The sequence below is a fragment of the Nipponia nippon genome, unplaced genomic scaffold (genome assembly GCF_047370975.1).
Source record: "Nipponia nippon isolate SJK-2023a ecotype South Korea unplaced genomic scaffold, ASM4737097v1 scaffold_5, whole genome shotgun sequence".
In the NCBI taxonomy this organism is placed as follows: Eukaryota; Metazoa; Chordata; class Aves; order Pelecaniformes; family Threskiornithidae; genus Nipponia; species Nipponia nippon.
Window position 1 is genome coordinate 15912746 of NW_028262369.1, and position 19446 is coordinate 15932191.

Sequence of the window (19446 nt, forward strand, 5' to 3'; positions counted from 1 at the left end):
AGCCAAGCACTGGATGAGCAGTGCCCTTCACCTTGGCTGGATGAGGTGTGGGTTTTGGTGTGGTTTTTTTCTTTTTTTTTTTTTTTTCACATCTCTGCTTGCCCGCGTTCCATCTGGATTAAGAACAACAAATCCCTGTGAGCCAGTATATTCACGCCCAGCAGTTTTTCAGAATTCCTTAGATGACTGCTAATTGAACAATTGTAAATGAAATAAAATCCGGGTGCTCATTTTGGAGCAACTGTGTGTTAAACTCTTAGCGTTTGGATAGTATATTGTAAAATTAACAAATCCCTCTCCCTTGGGAGCTGAGATTTAAACTTACGTTCCTCTGACCAGGAAAACGGAGGCGGGAAAGAAATTGATTTGCTGTAAGAAAACAAAGGCAGTAGCCTTAAAAAAGGGATCAGAAGACAGAATCTTTCAGTTCCGGGTCCTGTGGTTTGCTTAAGCAATGTTAGGAATCTGGGGCGGCACGAATCAAATAGTCAGCAAATTCTGGGTGCCCTAGGGTATTGAAAAATGCTTCTGGGGAAGGCTGCTAATTGCATTATGGGTCAGTGCTTCACCATGTGTTGTTTCTAGCAGTTCTGCCATATCAGCCTGTAGTGAAATCCTGCGATGAACACTGATGCTAAGAGAAATCTCTGCCGTTCTGCGAAGAGGCTAACAAAAAGCTCAAAACCCCCTTCCCCTTTGTCCTAAAAGCCCCAAAACAAAAAAAAGAACGTACTAGGGTCAACGACCCTGGATCAACTGTGGAAGCACCAGCCTGTAAGCAGAAAAATACAGACTGAGAACGGTGGGGGTGGCAAGGTGTTAGGAGAGGTCTATTCTCTTACACCTAAGTGTAATTCAGGAGAGACGCCAAGAAAGGCATAAGATCGTTGCTGCATCTCTGTGGGGGTACAAACAGGCTTATGGCCTCTCTGCTCGCATATTTCAAACAGATGTCTTTGCTTTGTGTGAGCGCTGCAAATGGAGTGAGCAAATGTGTGAGCGCTGCTCTACATCTGGCAGCTGCGCGGCGGCTCCAGGTTAAATTGCTCTCCCTTTCCAGCTCTGAATCTGTTGAAAAAGCAAAAAAGGAGACAATTGATGAAATCTTGCAATGCAAGAAGCAATAAGCAAATGTTGTGAAATACGGGGAAACACTGGCCTGTGAATATTTAAAGTGGAAGATAAGAGTTCGTAATGGCAGAAACTGCAGCTTCAAAATATGAATCTAAATGTTTTCCTTTTGCAGGCAGGTTTGGTGAGCAATCCTGGCAGCTGTGGCTTTTCTTCCTTTCTCACGGTAAGGCCAGCACAGACAGAAGTATCTGCTGGGGTGCTCAAGGCCTTGCTCCAATGCACCCCGCAGTCTGGGAATAATTAAGTTTAATTGCTTTTTGGGAGAAAAGCTGCAGTAGAAAGTACCTGAGTTGTACCTTTATGCTAAATGCTAAAATTATGATCCATAAAATGCTGATGATCTTCAGCATATTGAAAAGCGTAATCTAAAACAGCTTCTAGCTACCCAGTGAGTGGGAAAACATGGTGCTTGTTTATTTGCCTAGGAGGGAGGGCCCTGGCAAGAGCTTTTCTCTCCTGAGTCTGTGCAGGATGACTGTAACTTTCTCAAAGCAGTGAAAGGACGCAACTTTTGTCATGGGTGCCGTCCTGTGATAAAGCCGGGCTTTAAAGAGGGTAACTAAAATCAGCATCTTGCTGCAGATGTCAAATGCATCTTCATCCAGTTTAACCTATGTATGTTGCAAGGAGGGCCCTGATAGGGGACTCCGGATAAATCACGTATGCTCTGGACAGTATAAAGGAACTGAGACCACTAATTGTTTGGGTTTTTTAATTTACTTTTCAGAAAAGCTTCCTTCTCTACAAACACTGCTGGGTCCAATGGCAAAGGCCAACCGGTGCCTGGCGTGGATGGTGAGGACCCACTGCTATGGTGGTGGTGCCCAGACCAGCATGGCGGTCGGCTGTCCCTCTGACAGGGATGCAGATGTGGAAGCTCCGGAACCTGGCACCTTGCGGACATCCACTGGTTTATGCCGTATGGACTTTGGGTTGGGGCTCTCACAACCCTGGTGGGGGACGTCACCCACCCATCGCGCGCTTTTTTTTTTTTTTTTTTGTGAGGGAAAGCTGAAATCCGTCGTGGGTGCTGGGGTCCCCCCCAGCATCGCGGGGGCGAGGGGAGAAGATGGCGCCGGCGGCGGCTCCCCTCAGCCGCGCCACGAGGCCGTGGCGGGAAGCGGAGTTGGGGGGGGGGGGGGGCGGGGAGGGCGTCGCCTGGCGCCCGCCCCTCGCGCGCCCGCCCCCCCCCCCTCCCTCCCTCGCGCGGCGCCGCCATCTTGCAAGCGGAGAACCGGAGGGGCTGAGCTCCGCCGCTGCCTCTGCCTCTCCCCCTCCCCTCCGGCTGGGCTGCCTTCTCCCGCGGCCGGGGGGCCGGAGCCGGCAGGTAAGGCCTTCAGAAAGGGGCACGCCCGCCCGCTCAGCCCACTTCAGCCGGCTGTGTGAGGGCAGAACATCACCCCTTCCCCACACAGGGTTCCGCCGCCTGAGGAAGGGGCTTCGTCACCCTCCCCTCAGGGGCCCTGTGGGAGGGCGGCCCTCTCCTGGGCGGCCCCTTCCTGGGCTGCCGGGGGCTGCTCGCCGTCCGCCAGCCCTACAGGTGAAGGGGAGCGGCGTGCTCGCTCCCACGCTGGGGGCTGCGGCGTGCCCAGGCCTCTCCCCTGAGAGGAGGGAAGGGATCCTCAGGTACCCGGGCTTCCCCTCCCAGGGCGTGTGTAACCCAGCTGGAGCAGCTGACGGACTTGTAGGGAGGTGTGGGGTGGAAGGCTCGACCCTCTGCCGTTTAGCCCAGGGGGATAGGTTAGTGTGGAGGGCCCTTCTGGGCTGGGGAAATTCCTTGTGGGGAGATGGGTGAGAGGGTTCGGTTTCCCTCCAGCCCGTGGGGATCAGTTCTTTAGTACCACGGTTATCCCATACAGTCATTCCTGCCTCTGTTGCTTTCCGTGTGGACACACTCAGTTCATGGAGATGTAAAGCCAGTGGGAGTAGGGCATCATGTGTACCTGGTCCAGTAATTGTGTTCATCATGATGTGTCTGTGTAATTGTGTGCAGTCCAAAAGAAAGGGTAGGAGTTTGTGGCTGCAGCCTACTCTGTGGTGCCTGTGTTCTCCCAGATCTGATCAGGCTTGGAAGATTTGTCCGCCTCAAGCCAGAGGGTTATGGTACCATGTACCCTTGTGGAGTCATGTCCTTACACATCTAATAAAGTTTTGTGAGCTTGCTCTCATCCCAGCACCTGTTTCAAGGTTGATACATCAATATTACTCTACAAATGCAACTTCCCACTGCTACACACACACTGTAGCCCACTTGTTGCTGCTGAAGTACATCCGCAAGAAAGTCATAGACCTATAGTTATGTGAAGAGCTATTTTCAGTGTTGCTTGTGAATATGTCAGTATCTTATTGTGGTGTAAAATGCACCCTGAACAATAATCAGGAACCAACAACTCTTGTCTTTCAGCAGATCTCTTAGCTCTCATTTCCTTAATCCATGGAGTAAAGAAGGCAACACAACTGGGGGAAAAAACCCCGTGTCTTCAAAACACCATGGGAATACTTCTAGTAACATTGAAAGCTGTCTCTATGTTGTTCCCATCTAATCACACAAGCAGGGTGCTTTCAGGTGTTCTTCTGAGACCTAAAAGCATTCCTGGTAGGTGCTTGCTTTGTTGGATTTGAGATGCATCTTTAACACTGTTATGAATATTTGACAGGTGATGGCCATTAGTTAACAGCTGGGAGTTTCAGAAAGTAAGTATGCAGCAGGACAAAGGAAGAAATGCTAGCTAAGAAATACGTTTTTAATTCTCCTTAAATTGTTGGGTACTTAGTTTGCAAGGGATATAGGGATATAGTTGAGCTTTAGACTGGATGTCTGTAACCATACCGCGTTCTAGGATTTTTTTTTTTTTAATCTCATCTGAAAGCAAAGGCTGAAAGGGGTGGGGTCTTGCTTTAGTGGTATGGGGGGCATGCCAGGTTCTAGTAGAGTTGAAACATTGAGGCATTCAAATTCAGTTGCTGAAGTTGTTGTAACTTGTGCTCTCTTTGTGCACATTTTGGCAGTTTTGATGACAGGCAGGTTTTCATTCACAGCAGTTGAGCATAGCACAGCCTCTTCATGAAGAGATTTGTTGTTAGAATGTTCCTGACTTCACTTTGGCTCTTAATTGAGAATGAATCAAGTACAGTTTCTGTGATGAGTTCAAACTGAGCAATAGTATGTCTAGTTGCAAAGGTGGGCTGAATGAGTTTCTTTATAGAGCTAGTCAGCTGTTCCTGTAAGTATGAAAACTGTTGTTTTTCTTTTAGATGCTGTTTTGGAGTACTTAATAGTTGATATACCATTAGTTTTTTGTAACAGATTACGTGTGACTATTAGATAATTACGTTTCTCATCAGGGAGATGTTTACCAGGAAAGAAGTTATTGATTTATCCTAATTTCTGTTTACTTTGTCCTGAATTATGCCACTCGTATTTGATATTTTCAGTCCCCTACGTAATGCTGACATGAATGATGAAGGATTGGACTATTTATACAGCAGAAGTGGTTTGCTGTAGCCTAGGATTTTTTGAGTTGAATGCTACTTCGATCTTCCAGTGGCTGCTGGTCAATGTGATTTTTTTTTTTTCCTTTTATTTAAACAAAATGTTACAGTAGAAGTCATGAAAATGTGATGTTACAAAGAAGAATAAAAAGTGTCAAGATGGAATCCTATCAAATCCTTGGTGGGATTAGTGGTTTGTGCCTTTATTTGGGAAAAAAAATCATATAGATTTCCTCTTGATATTTTTCTCCTGTTTTCACAGGAGAAATATTAGTCTCAAAGAATGACAACAACTGCTTCACCAAGTGGATGCATTGTGCAAGAGGTCATTATTTACAGCTACCAACTTTATTGAGCTCTTCCTTACATATCATCCTTATTTGTAAGTTTATAATTTATTGCAAAGTGATGGAAAGATACACATCTATGGAAGCAGACTCTTCTAGGCATTTTAGCAGAGCCAGGACCCAGGAGCTCCGTTTAGCTCAGTTCTACCTCTGGCTGGCTTTGTGATCTTGAAAAAGTCAATAAACGTTGCTCAGTTTTGGAAAATGAACTGGACAAGCTGGTGGAAAAGAGAATCTGTGTTACTAGATGATAGCCCGAGGAAAACTTTTTAAAAAAGAAAAAAAAAAAAACCCAACCCAAGAAGAAACCTGTTGAAGTTAGGAGGTTGTCTAGGGGGATCTTTGGAGGCCTCCAGGGAAGCATTCTGCTGGAGGGTATGTAAAGCTTGGGGGCAGGAGGAGGAAGGCAAGGCAGGCTGAAGCCCCATTCCTTGTGCCATCTTGTTAGGTATGCGGAGCTAGGTTGGTGAACGGTATGGCTTGTGGGTCACAAAGTACTGTAAAGATATATTCTTGCTACTATTAAAGTGGTGGTAACAAATATTAAGGGTGCTGGAAAATACAGGCTTATGGGAAACTCTTCATTTTCTAAACAGAGAAAATTTGTTTCTTTTTTGTTTTTAACATTGTGGCTTTAACAGATCTTTGATCTCTTGCAGTCTTTTAGAAGCGGAAAAACAACTTAGGTTTGATGTTTTGTGTGCCATCAACTGAAATTGGGGCCATCATGAATATAACCAAGGGTGGACTGGTGCTGTTTTCAGCTAATTCCAATTCGTCGTGCATGGAACTATCAAAGAGGATTGCTGAGTAAGTAAAATCCTGTGGGGCAGCGTAGGATCTTGGTGTTATTATGGTGGGACGTATTTTACTGAAGATTGATTTCTCTGTTTAAGGAAAGTTACATAGGAAAACTGCCACGGTTTGCAAGAAAATCTAGTGTACTCTATTGCGCAGCGTATTTCAACAGATCAATAACAAAGTAAATAACTTGTGTTTAAATTGTTCGGTGGCAGGTTGTGATTGGCTGCAGTATGTTGTAGAGAACGTGGGAAAATCAATGTTTGGATAGTGTTAAATAATCATGGCAGAAGTTTTTATCACTTTCTCCTTCTCCTTGTAGCAGAGTTTTCTTGGCAAAGCTGCATCTATCCTGCTCACTGTATATTTTAGATGGGGACATGTGTTTAGCTTTAAATGCATGAATAGCTTCTGCAGAACTTTTGTGACTTACGGAAGTTTTTACCATGCTACTATAGCAGTATTAGGATGTGTAACATTACCAGGAGTATTGCACACGATGGGTTTCTTCCTGAGGCTTGCATACATAAAGTTAGATATAGATAGGAGGAGAAAGGAGAGTGCAAGGAACTGCAGTTATGCATTGCAAGGACTTGGGCCTAAGTGCATAGCATACTCGGTTGTCTCCTTTTTTTAGTGATGGGGGTTTGTGCTAATACTGAAGTGGAATAGACATAGCAGACGTTAGTCTTCCTTCATCAAATAGAGCCCCCTGGTATTTCCTATTCGCTCTACATTGACATTTTTTCTATAGAGAAGAATGATATAGAGAAGTGGTCTTTTAAGCATTGTGCATGTTTATGTTGCATACATGTTTTGTTGTTACATACATACATAGCAACATATATATATAATGTACGTAGAACTATATATTAAAAATCAGAAATTGTTACATAATTTAGTAATCAAGCATTATTTTTTTTCTGCTGCTTGTTCTTCTGAGCTTGACTTGAAAATGAGTTCAGCTTAGCCTGCAGTGCAGCTTCTGGAAATTGTAGATGCTTTAAGAGATTTCTAGTATAATTACTGATTTTTATGGTTTGGGGTTTTCTTTTCTTGGTTTTCTCCTGTGAAATGTAGCTTTTTCAGTACTGTTGCGTTGTATGGGCTTTGCATTTGTTTTGTCCTTCATTTTCCCATATTGACTTCTGCTTTTTTTTTTTTTCTGCTCCTGCAGGCGCTTAGGAGTGGAGATGGGGAAGGTTCAGGTTTATCAAGAGCCAAACAGAGGTGAGCATTTCATTGTCAAAACTGGAAACTTACCTAACTATGATACGCATGTATTGGCTGCCCTTTTCTTGGACTCAGTATTGAGTTTTGCTATTGCAAATATTACATATTTCTCTTCTTGGCAGAAACAAGAGTGCAGATTCAGGAGTCTGTGAGAGGAAAGGATGTATTTATCATCCAAACAGTTTCAAAGTGAGTAACTGTTTAAAGACACTCTGCTAGCATTTTGACATGGACATAAGAATGCTTCTGTTTTAATTTTTCTTTGCATTTTGTGTATATGATACAGTATAATAAGCTTAGATTAACTAGACAGAGGCTTCTCTTTGTGGGTTTTTTGTTGATTGTTTTGGGTTTTTTTTGATGTGTGCACAAAGAAGACTTCAGTATAAGCTAACCTCTGTTATTTTCATTTTCAGTGAATATGTCAATGAAACTTTCCCCTGGGTCTCTGCATTCTTTTTCCAAGTGCATTCTTTTGCTGATGTCATTCTCTTTAAATTCTTTGCTTTTCAGCTACCCCATCTGCAGCACCGTTACAAAGCTCTAAATGTAGGAGGAGCATTTCCTAGGCAATATGTCCTGTGATTCAGGAAAGAACTGGTTTTTGCTTTTTTTTATGTGAAAAGAACTTTACAAATGCTAAGACGTTTTTTCTGATGGTAGCAGAAGTAGAAGGTCTCTTAGTTCATGATCAGTTCTCATCTAAAAAAAAAAAAACCTCAGTGTTTTCATTTATGGCAGAAAATAGATGGTACCTGTTAAATATTTAGCCTGCTGTTGGCTTGAACAATGGAGGAGTATGTTGTAAAGTCTGAAACTTTTTAAAATGAAAAGCTTATCTATATTGAAAAATACATCTATTTTGTTTTGTGCACAATCGAAAGAGATGTTGGAGATAAATTATGGACTACTTTGTTACAGCAACATGCTGTATTACTAAAAACCTGAAAATGGTATAACAAAAACGGCTGAATTGCCCAAAATAGCCAAGTGAAAAACATAATGAAGTGTAATTCTGGTGAAGAATTAAAATGCTAGGTCCAGGGCACTTGCCATCCTGAGGTGCACAGCTGGATTCTTAGTGAAGAGCGCTCAGTCACCATAGTGTCTGCTGCCCTAGAGTGAAATCCCTGGAGTGGGTATAGATATTGCGTTGAATACAGGACTTTTATGCACGAGATACAGAACTAGATGCTTCTCGTTCCAGGGATGTGAATACTACGATCATGGAACTCCTGATCATGGTGTACGCCTGTAAAACCTCCTGTGCCAAAAGCATTATTGGAGTGATTCCTTACTTCCCATACAGCAAACAGTGCAAGATGAGGAAAAGGGGCTCCATTGTCTCTAAATTACTGGCTTCAATGATGTGCAAAGCTGGTAAGAATGCAGGTTATCATGAAATAATCAGGGCAATGGGGGCTCCTGCTGTCGGCTTTGAGGTTTAGAGAGGTCTGTGCGCAAGTTGAACTCTGTTTAAAAATAACTGCCAAGTTTTTCATGAGTGTAAAACCCACATAGAAAGGAGAATGTAATTGGAAATGTTTCCAGATGATGAGTTCATAAAAAAACCCAAACGTGTAACAGCCATTTTACGTTGTGTCCTACTGAGCTGGCAAAATGAGTCTGCTGGACTCTGCTGCTTTAGGCCATAGTATCTATCTCTCGTAACACTGTTCTTTGCCTTTCTAAGACTCTCTAACAGTTGTGCTTTGTCACTTCTAGCCTGTTTTTTAGCTTTTGGATGGACGCACTTCGTATCTGTCCATTACATTTGAGATGATGTGGAAGAATGAGATGATTCATTTTCACAACCTTCAAAATCTTTTCTGTTCCTTTCCTTTCGCTCCTGTCCCTGGGAAAAATGGGCAGTTACAATGAACACAGTGCGATCTGGTTTCTTATTTTGAGAGAACTGTTTTGATGATGAGGATTTGGGCCCATTTTTCAGGTGTTCAGAACTCTAATGTTAGCCATGCTGGGGTCTTGCTATGTGGCATAGGACAATTTATCTTACTAGTTCTTCCATTTTGTCACATGTCGAATGGAGAAAGATCTTACCTGCCTCAGCGTGGCGCTACTGAGTCAGTTATGCAGAGTGTTCTGAGGTTCTTTTAAAAAGGACATGGTAGAAATCTGGAAACATGATAATGCTGGTGTACTTAAGAGGGACATAGTTAATATGCTATGTACTTTAACTGAGTATAGTATTCTTGTTCTAATGCAGCTTAAAGATTTTGTTCTGGACAAACTTCAGTGAAACTTACTAGAGAAATAAAGAGTGTCTGTTGTTCTCTCTTACTTTTCTTGATGTGCTTCTCCATATGTGTGGTGTTGGTTTTTTTGTTTTTTGTTTTTTTTTAAAGGACTAACTCATCTCATTACCATGGATTTACATCAGAAGGAAATACAGGGCTTCTTCAATATTCCAGTTGACAACTTGAGAGCATCTCCATTTTTACTACAGTACATCCAAGAAGAGGTGAGGAAGGACTGCTATTACGTTTGCTTTTTTAAATTATTTTTTGTCATGTCTCAAGGCTTCTGAAACAAATTCATCTGAAAACACTAACTCTTCAAACGGAATTTTAAAGGGGGAAAGGTCATGTTGGGGCAGCTGGTGGTGTTGGGGCAGTTGGTTCTTTTCTTCCCCACAGGCTTAGGTTTTGCTTTCATGAAGAGCTGGCGTTTTCTTATCCGTGCAGCGATGCTGTTCTGTCTTCTTAGATTATATTCTCCTAACTACTATTAAAAAAATGACAATTTTCTTGCTGTTGATATTCTCTTCCTTTGCTATTTCCAGTTTCCTTGACATTTATAGGATGGACTACTTGTGTAGGTGTAATTTATATTGCATTAGGAAACACTTTGGAAGTTAAGTTGTAAACTATGAGAGCGCCTGTCGATCATACTCCGAAAGTAAGAACAGATGACTTTTTGTGTGGAAATCTTTACCTGCTGTTTGTTCAGCGTGGCTTGACTTGAGGAGCTTAACTTCTGATGTTCTGTGCGTTCATTTCTACATCTTATTTTTCCAAGTGCTTTGAGAAGTGCTACTGGTAGATTCATATATACAAATTGTGCAAATGATAATTGTAGGTATAAGATGCGTATTATGCCTCTGACTAATGATAAGTTGGAATAAAGCAAATGCTTTCTTCCTTGTGAGAGAAAAGGTTTAGCTCACTCTTACTTTTGAATCCAAGCTATTTCTTTTTGTAGAGATATGAATGCCTCAATTTAAAAAACAACAACCACTACCAAACAAACCCCAAACCAACATGATTTTGTTATGATAGTGTTAAAATCTATTTGGGGAATCAGTTACCATTTGAAGCTATCATTACCATTTCATTTGGTAATAGAGTCAAAGAGGATGATAGAACAAAACTCCAGGCTCTGGCTGTGCTACAGTCATTCATCTTATATACCAGGAGAGAAGTATTGTACATTGTAAGCACTTTGTAAGTTAAAAGAAAAGAAAATGGAAAAATCAGATATGCAGACACAAGACAAGTTGTGCCTTTATGTGTGGCTTGAACGTATGGATTATGGTCGATAATAAAATCATGTTCCTGATTTAGTCTTGAAGCACGTTTTCATATGTGAGCTCCTAATGATTTACAAAGAATTGTTGCAGCTTTGAGTCTGGCACTGCTGTGCAGTCTAGCAGATGAACATTTGTAGACATCTGCTGAAGTATGTGTAGAAAGGTCTTAAAATATACTTTCAGTTTTCATTTCTTCATTCCTCTGCTTGTCCATGAGATGACTTGCTAAAACTAGAGTTGACTGAATGTATCTGATCACATGGGATCTATGTTGGCAGCTACCTTCACCAGCCAGGTCACACATAGTATCTTTTCTTAAAAGTTTCATCCAGTGCTGCTCAGGAAGAATTTAGTATTCATCTCAAGTTCATGGTGGCAGCAGCTTGCTGTATATCCGGCACTGTGAATGCCAAAGCATGAAAAATATTTCAAATGAGAGTTGTGATGGGATATATTGAGTAGCATGAAATAAGAGTCCAGCTTGATAGGAATGGAGGTCACTTAAAAGCATTTACCTGAAAGTTAAGAGGACGAAGGCTTGTAGTTGTTCCCTGTTGGGAATTTGTGTATAGGTGTGAAGTGAATTACTTGGTGTTCTGGGATGAAGACAGTCCAATCAGTGAAATTAATGTGGCAAAAAAAAAAAAAAATTGGTGATTTTCCTTTGTATGCTTTGCAAATGTTCAGTACTTAGTGTCTTCTCTCTTTCCTTTGTGTATATGTTAATCTTAGAGTGACGTAGTTCTTTGTACAAGGAGTTGTTGATGTCTTATTATTTGGATGACACTTCTGGCTTTCTGACTTCATTTTTAAAGAGCTGAGAACAAATTTGATAATTTGGCAGGGGAAAAATGAGGCAGTGGTGTCTGAACAAGATCAAAGCCTTTATTATGTCAAGTGACAGGCCCTGCCTTGTCCATACCTTCCATCATGTTAATCTTTGTAGCCTATTGTATAACTAAGCATTTATAAAGGACAGAACATGCTGAATTCCCAGTATTATAGGTGGAGTTAGTAGCATTGCAGATTATTAATGTTGCCTGACATGTCCTTAGAAAAGCTCTTGTTTTCAGTTGATTAGACACATGCTCAAATTCAGAACTTAATTTTTTCTTTCCCATGCCTATTTCAGGTAGAGTGCTTTTGGAAATATTCAGCCAGTATGGTTTGATTGTTTGAGGATAAGATTGTGGAAGAACTTAGTTTGCTTGTGTTTTTAAAAAAACTCCAAGTATTTCTATGCTCTGGAACTGGTATTTGACATCTGACACAAGTGATGAACTGCATGTCAGGGTGTCATCCCCCCAAATTTGTGAAATTACAACTGTAACAGATCAATTTGCAGGGATTTAGTAGAGTCTTCCGTCCCTTAACACTGGGATTCTGAGGATTGGATCTGCTCTGTAGGACTTTGCTTGCTATTGCAGCTGAGAGTGGCTGTGGACTATTGTTATGGCAACTGATGGAAGGACAGACAGGTTCTCTGTGTGCTGCTCTCCATGGCAGGCAGATCGTCCCAGGGCAGCACAGTGAAGGAAAATGCTGAGTTTGCAAGGAAGGGGGTGAGATGAGGTATTAGAGGGAGTGTAGATTGCTGTAGGAAGGGAGGACTGGAAGTGCGAATGGTGGAATGCTCAAAGTTATGGACACGGAAAGACGAGTCTGATGTGGGGTCACTGTTTGCAGGGAAAGTGGAGATGAAGATAAGAAACTTTTGAGAGATGGGGACTAAAATGCTGGCTAAATGGAGAGAGGGAGTCTGGGATGAAAAGGCAGTATGAGAATGGGGCAGGGCAGGGGCAGCAAACTTTGCAGTAGATTGTGCTTGTGAAGACTGACTGAAGTACCCATCAGACCTTGAAATGAAACCCAGGCTTCGTGGCCTTACCACTTTGCTGCTGTTGGCGTTTGCAGCAGCATCAGCTAGTGCTGATCTGCGTAGAAGACAGTTCACAGCGATATTAGACTGTGACTCCAGGATCAGCGCAGTGAATGTGGAACTTCTATCCCTTTTGATGGTCCATATAAAGAGTCAGTATGATGTGATGGAGTGATGGAGAAGCGTTACTTTTTTTGGTGTACTCTGGAAAAAAATAGGAAATAGATGAAATGCTATGTTTTCAAGTGATTAAAGACTGCCATGTGCATGCGCAAGACAGTTTTTAAGTTGAACAGGAAACTTTAATTTTGATGGTTTCCTGTTTCTTTTAACACTTGTCCGTGTAGCCCTGATGTTCTTCCAAAGCAGTTGCTTTTGTGTAATCTGTAATATAACATGGTGTTATGAAAGCTACAGTTTTAATATCTGGATTTTCTAAATACCTGTTTTTACTGAGCTGTGAACTCTGATCATGTACCATGGATTCTTGAGGTTGCTTTCTTATGTTAGGTAAAATGTTCGATGCTTAAAATTCTTCTGGCAAAATAAAGTTCTCTGATTCTTACTGAGTTTAAATTTGTCTAAAGATATGAAGTAGACATTGCTATCTGTTATTTACTACAGATACCAGACTACAGGAATGCTGTAATTGTGGCCAAATCACCTGCGTCTGCAAAGAGGTGGGTAAGATCTGCTCTCTTGTGTTAGAGCAGGAAAACTCTATCGTGATTTTGTTCTTAGGATAAAGTGAAGGACAGATATCCTATAATTAGAAGATGCAGCCTTGAAATCCCTCCCAATTCTACTTTGTCAGATGTGTAGTTTTTACATCATCGCTATAATCATGATAAATCTGAGGAGAGTAAAAAGAAAGCAAACAAAAGGATGAGGTAAATCAATACAGTGCTTAGGATAAAGAAGGTATTTAATCATATTATATTTGCGTGCATTTACATTATAATTTCTTGCTGTAAATGAAGAAAAATGTCTGGGAGTATAACACCATTAATCCAAAGTAATTGCTTAACGTGGTCATAACTTAGAACATGGTTGATCAGATCCTAAATACAGATGGCTTACCATCTAGCATGGTGAAACAGGATTCGATGTTTGAAATTATTTTGATAGTGAAGTTCTTGTTGGCTGAATGACTATTCTTAATCCATGAAGTTTTTCGGTTGACTATTCCTAGACTCTTTGGAATTACACTGCTCTCAGCACGTGGTGTAAGAGTTGGACAATGGTTTACGAGATACTGTATTTGCCATGGTGACAAAGTAATAGTTTGAAAAGTTACCTAGACTTTCAGGCCAAGGAATCGTGATACTCTTTGTAAGAAAGGCTTTGTTACTTTATATAGCGAATCAGAAATGCTTTAATTTGTAGAAGTATAGTGAGGAGAACAACTTTTGTCATCTTTGTTTTCCAGCAGTACTTTTAATGTGATTTCTTTTGTTTTGGCCAGTTATGTTACGTTTGCTTGTCTTTGACCGTTTCTTTTACTTGGTGACAGTATTGCCTCTTGGGAGTTGGCAGACATTTGTTGAAGCATTTTCATGCTCGTCAAGTAATTGTGCATGCCAGTAAATAGTCTACACATACCTTTAACTGATCAGACAGATAAGTTGCACACGTAACTGATTTGTGTAGGAGAGGATCCCAGAGCTGTATTGTTTAGCTTCTTCATGTGTACACGTGAGCATTTAAGAGCATTATTTGAGGAGGTACATTGTATTTGGAAAAGGGTGATTGAATGCTTCAGCCTAATCAAGGAGAACACTTTTCAGATGAATGTCTACTTGTGGAAGAGAACCTTTGCTTGATGAAATTCAGAATGTTTCTGTGGTTTCTGAGCTCACTGCAAAATGAATAAATAATTTTACTGTTACTTTGAACTTTATTCAGTTTAATATTGTTTAGTTCAGTTTAATATTATATTTTAAAGTAATTATTATGGTCTTGCTGATAGGATTATGCCTTCTAAGTCGTAACTCCTAATGTTTGGAATCATAATTTATCTGTAGTTAACTACTTGAAAAAACAACCTAACTGTATGATAACCACAGGGCAGAAGAGTCTTCATTTTTAATTAACTGAGCATCATGATGGGCAAGTTATTCCTTGGACTTTGAGTTGTTTGGATAGTGAAACAAGGCTTAAGCGTAAAGGAGGTGATTCAGGCCACAGGTCTTAGATGCTAATGTTAGAACAAAGTGACTCACTCTGAACGTGGCAGTCTCACTTTGACCAGGAGCCTAGATCACTGGCTTAGGCTAGATACTGAACTCTTGGGTGTGCAAGGTAAGGCAGAGATGAATCTGCTAATTTTTACTTGCTGCTTCCAGCATGTGGGATACAAGCACTGTCTGTGAAACTCCTATTTTCCTGACTCTCTGCTTTCCCCCCTCCCCCAGGTAACCTTACACTTCTTTAGAGACATTTTTCATTTTAGTTGAAGAAATACTGCATGGTGAAGGAACTTTTTGTAATCTTGTAAAAATCCAGGCTGTTTAACTTTGAAGAGTCGTTTGTCAGGAAAAATGATCGTCTGGATTCTCTTTTCTGTAGGGTATCTAAGGTTATGTGTCAGCAGGTCAGGGATATTGTCTTTATTTAGTGCACGTCTTGCTAAAAATAAATAGGTGAACGCTTGTTTTCTGTTTTCATGTGAATATTTTTTCCTGTTAAATGTAGACAGTCCAGACATCTAGGTTTTCTCTGTTACTGTTGGATGAGACCTGCTAAAGCATTGGATCTCAGGAACGCCGAAGGCTAGAAAATGTGTTTTTGACTGTTGGGCAAAACAGAAGGTAGTTATCAGAATTATGTGACTTGCAGCATTTATCCTGCTGCTTCGAGGCCAGTATAGGTACTTTCAAGGTTATTCTGACTCTCACAAGCCTGGTGAAAACAAGATACTAAGGGGCAAGTGGTTTCTTCTGTGTGTTTTCCTAAAATTTTAGGATAATTCCATTTTTCCTCTGAAACATTAGAAATAAAATGGAAATAGATTAGGATTGGATGTATGTGAATTATTTTAAATCTAATGTATTTCTATTTTTTTTAACCCTTTCCCTACAGGGCGCAGTCATTTGCTGAGCGCTTACGGTTGGGAATTGCTGTGATTCATGGGGAAGCTCAAGATGCTGAGTCTGACATGGTGGATGGTCGACACTCGCCACCTACAGCCAAAAATGTAGCTGCTATTCATCCCAGTTTGGAGATACCCAGTAAGTAAGTTTGTGCGTGAAAATGTTCCCCTGTTGTTTTTTGTGGGTTTGGGGGGTGGGGCTGGCAGTGATGGACCATCAAAAAGGAGTGGTTCTTATAAAAACAGTGGTGGTGTGGGGAAGATTCCTTTTTGATGCTTGTCCACGGTTTTAGTGCCAGGCTGTATGTGAGGTCTCTCCCCTGTGTAGGAGGGGCTGTGTCATTACAAGTAGTCGGAAGAGCCCCTGGCAGAGAGGCCCCACTTTTTTGCCATTAACTTTTTCTGTTGGAATTTTTCTGGGGGACAGAGCTAATAAGCTGAGCTGACACTGGGTTTGAGTGTAGCTCTGTGTCATGGGCCTTGACAGGGTAACCTTGCTGAATGGGGATGGGATCTGTAGCTGCACCAGCAAAACTTCATTGCGTAAACTTAGCTTGGGTCTCAGTAGGGTGATTGAAGTGGCTGCGTTTGCAAGCCACTCTATTCTCTGTACTAAAATGAAGAATTAATTGAATTGGTTAAGAATTTGGGTGTAAATGAAGATAGTTAATACTCTGGCTAAGCTTAAAAAAACAAAACAAAACAAAAAACATTTATATGTTAAAATCCTGCTGTTTTTTCCCAGTAATGCTGTGATGGTTGAAATAGTTGTTGCTTCACTTCTCCCTATAACTGTGGTGACCCATGCAAAGCAGACATTTCTGCTCGTGAAGTAAATTGTGTAAACTTTCTGTTTCTTTCTCCTTTCTACCCCTCTATAAAAATTGCCGTTCATCAGTGCTGATTCCCAAGGAAAAACCACCCATCACAGTTGTTGGAGATGTAGGAGGAAGAATAGCTATCATTGTGGTAAGAAAGATGCCATAGCTTTTGATAAATTATATTAAATATGTTAAAGTTGCAGAAATCAAGTAGACTTTCTGCTGTATCAGCAACTAAACTTTGGTTGATGGTGGGCTTTCGATACTGCACTTTTTATACCATGAGGCAATATTCTGTGTACTTACTGAAGCTGACTGTGTGAAGTATGAAGTGATCCATGCTGAAAAGCAGCATTTGGCCCTTGTTTCTATGAATAGGTCAGATAAATTTCTGTTTAAGTGCTTGCCTCTGAAAGTGAGGAGTTTCAGGTGGTGCTTGTACATCACACGAGGGGAAAATCACCATGTTTCTATTCTGTGAGTTTAGAAATGCCAGTGAAGTAGATACGATGAAGTCTTACGGTTTCTTTAAACCAGAGTGTAATCTCTGGGCTTTTCATGGAAAAGGTCAATTTTCTGTTAGTTTGGTTTTTGAATGAATGTCAGTTGTCTTGTCTTTTCCCTCTTTCCCTCATGGAGCAATCCCTCTGCCCCTTGATGTTGCAGTAGTTTTGAACACTCCGCTTTTTCGCACTTACCTAGCTCAGGTGTCTGAAGAACAGCATCAATAAAAACGTTCATTTTGCATTGGCTGTAAACTATTATACTTGAAAAAGATGTAATGTCAGTCTTGGTGTGCTGTGTTGGTCTGAGGACATGGTGAATCTTCACTGACTCAATCTTATTTTGACAGGATGACATTATAGATGACGTTGACAGCTTTCTTGCTGCAGCCGAGACCCTCAAGGAGAGGGGGGCTTACAAGATCTTTGTAATGGCCACACATGGCCTGCTATCTTCAGATGCTCCCAGGCTGATAGAGGAATCTGCAATCGATGAAGTAAGTGTGGGTTCTGAATTTCTCATCAAATGGTTTTGGGTTTTTTAAGCAAGCAATTTTCTCCTGACTTGATTCTTAAAATATACTGGCACTAAGAATTTAGCTGGGAGGTTCCTGGGTTCAGGCTGACTTACTGCGGAATTGTATGCTAGAATATTAGCATCTACGCATCCTTAAACCATAGCAGTGGGAAGAGAGGGAAGTAGTGAGATGAGGGACTGCCAGTATTAGCAGACTTTTCCCTTCAGTGAAGGGGGTATTTTTATACCGTCCTTTAGACCTGCGTGGCAGAAAGAAAGGGAGGAAGGACAGTGCCGTTAGTATCCATGGATACGCGGACATTCCCTTTTGCAGTTCTGATATGGGAGGTGGAGGACATAACGGAGCTACGTCTTTCTGATCATTTTTTCTTTCTGTAGGTGGTTGTTACAAACACAATTCCACATGAAATACAAAAACTCCAGTGCCCTAAAATCAAGACTGTGGATATCAGCATGATCCTCTCGGAAGCCATTCGCAGGATCCATAACGGGGAGTCCATGTCGTACCTTTTCAGAAATATAGGACTGGATGATTAATGCTTTTTATTCTAAAGAAACAACCCGGGCCAAACTGGAAGCGAACAGATAATGAGCTGTGAAGCATCATGCTTATCTTAATTCTATTGAGCCACTTTTTGTTTTCTCTTGGTTTAAGTATCAAGGTAGAACAGTTTTTAAGAGCTGTTTTTTTCTTTGCAGTTGTTTGTTTTTGGTTTTTTTTGGGGGGGGATGGGTGGGGAATAAACATTTTACAAAAAACTGTTCTAGTTGCTTTTAGGTTAGTTGCACTATATACACGATGGAAAAAACCCACAGAACACTTGAGGCAAGAATTTGGCTTCTAAATTAAGCATTCCTTTTCCAAAGCTGCTTGCTACAAGTGCTTTAAAAGATAATAAAATGAAGTGACTGTATAATATTTGCATTTTAAAAGCCAAAAAGGTTGTACTGTTGTATGCAGTTCAGTGATTTTGTAGGAGTGCTTTTATAGAAAAGCATATAAAATATGCACCTGTATTTATTTTCTGCGACAAAGAATAAAGACTTGTTTTGTGTGAGCTTTCTAAAAATGTTCATGTACTAGTCACTTGTCTTCTGCAGTGTGTCCCCTTAAAAATGGTTTGCAGGTATTATGTTACTGAAAGAAATCAAGAGGTGAATTGATTTTTTTTATGCTAGTGTGTTACTTTGGAATATGAACAGGATTCAGGCTTCTTGGCGGTAAGGAGAATAACATGCGTTGCACTTGTTGTTATAGCGAAACACCTGCAGACAAGGAGGAGAGGCTGCTCTTCCCTAATACAGATACTCATTGTCACTTTTCAAGCTGTCTGCTGCTGAGCAGTCTTGTAAAAAGCAAAATACAACCTTTCGCCATCCGCTTGCAGGTGCTATCACAAACGTTTGCGGATCAGTTGTAATTTGGCAGTTACAGTACGCTTCCAGTGTACTGCTTTGCTTCGGGGAATGTGGGAGGGAGCTAAATCTATGGCTGGATGTCAAGGAACCAACAAGGACTTGGGAATATTGTGGGAGGCAGAGGTTCCAGATGGTAGAATCTGCATCAGCTCATCACAGGTAAAGTGCTTTTTAGAGGAGTGTAGCCTGGCCTGAACGCATGGATGAGGTACAAAATACGGCCGTAGTGCAGAGCTTAACCTGTTTGGGTTGGTTTTCCCAGCCATCCTGATGTACGCGTGCGTGGAATGGCCGGCGAGCTGCCGCGCTGTGAGCTTCCAGTCTCGGAGGCTTGAGTTCCTGACCTGTTGCAGAGAAAACAGTGGTGGAATTAATGAGCACTTAGGGGTTGTTTGGTCTAATCTCTCTCTATCAATGTCCTGCAAACGAGTATAAAACTTCTGGCATGTCGAAAACCAAAAGTGAAAATTAACCTTTGTTGACACCATTTCTCCCTGCTTGAGAACAAACTTGTAAGGGCTTTGGAAGGTTGATTTGCTGTTCAGGATAAAAACCATTTGTTTTCCTTCCCATGTCTGTCTTGGCACAGCACTGGGAACGATGGAGGCCTGGGCTGTGGCTAGAAGACCCAGATATTG

General features: G+C 41.3%; 1 protein-coding gene across 4 annotated transcripts; it reads left to right on the plus strand.

Moving 5' to 3' along the window:
• The first annotated feature begins 1872 nt into the window (after positions 1 to 1872).
• PRPSAP2 (phosphoribosyl pyrophosphate synthetase associated protein 2) lies at positions 1873 to 18102 on the plus strand. Of its 4 annotated transcripts, none has more exons than XM_087731394.1 (13): positions 1873 to 1929; positions 3792 to 3828; positions 4889 to 5008; positions 5633 to 5783; positions 6952 to 7004; positions 7130 to 7196; positions 8215 to 8387; positions 9374 to 9489; positions 13061 to 13116; positions 15518 to 15666; positions 16426 to 16496; positions 17202 to 17348; positions 17768 to 18102. In XM_087731394.1, the coding sequence occupies exons 4-13, from the start codon at positions 5665 to 5667 to the stop codon at positions 17924 to 17926; spliced, it is 1110 nt and encodes a 369-aa protein (XP_087587520.1). In that variant the 5' UTR covers positions 1873 to 1929; positions 3792 to 3828; positions 4889 to 5008; positions 5633 to 5664; the 3' UTR covers positions 17927 to 18102. The 4 variants fall into 4 exon arrangements, with proteins under 4 accessions (XP_087587520.1, XP_087587518.1, XP_087587522.1 ...); XM_087731393.1 differs by lacking the exon at positions 1873 to 1929 and adding an exon at positions 2362 to 2461; XM_087731392.1 differs by lacking the exons at positions 1873 to 1929; positions 3792 to 3828 and adding an exon at positions 2325 to 2461.
• Positions 18103 to 19446: the final 1344 nt, after the last annotated feature.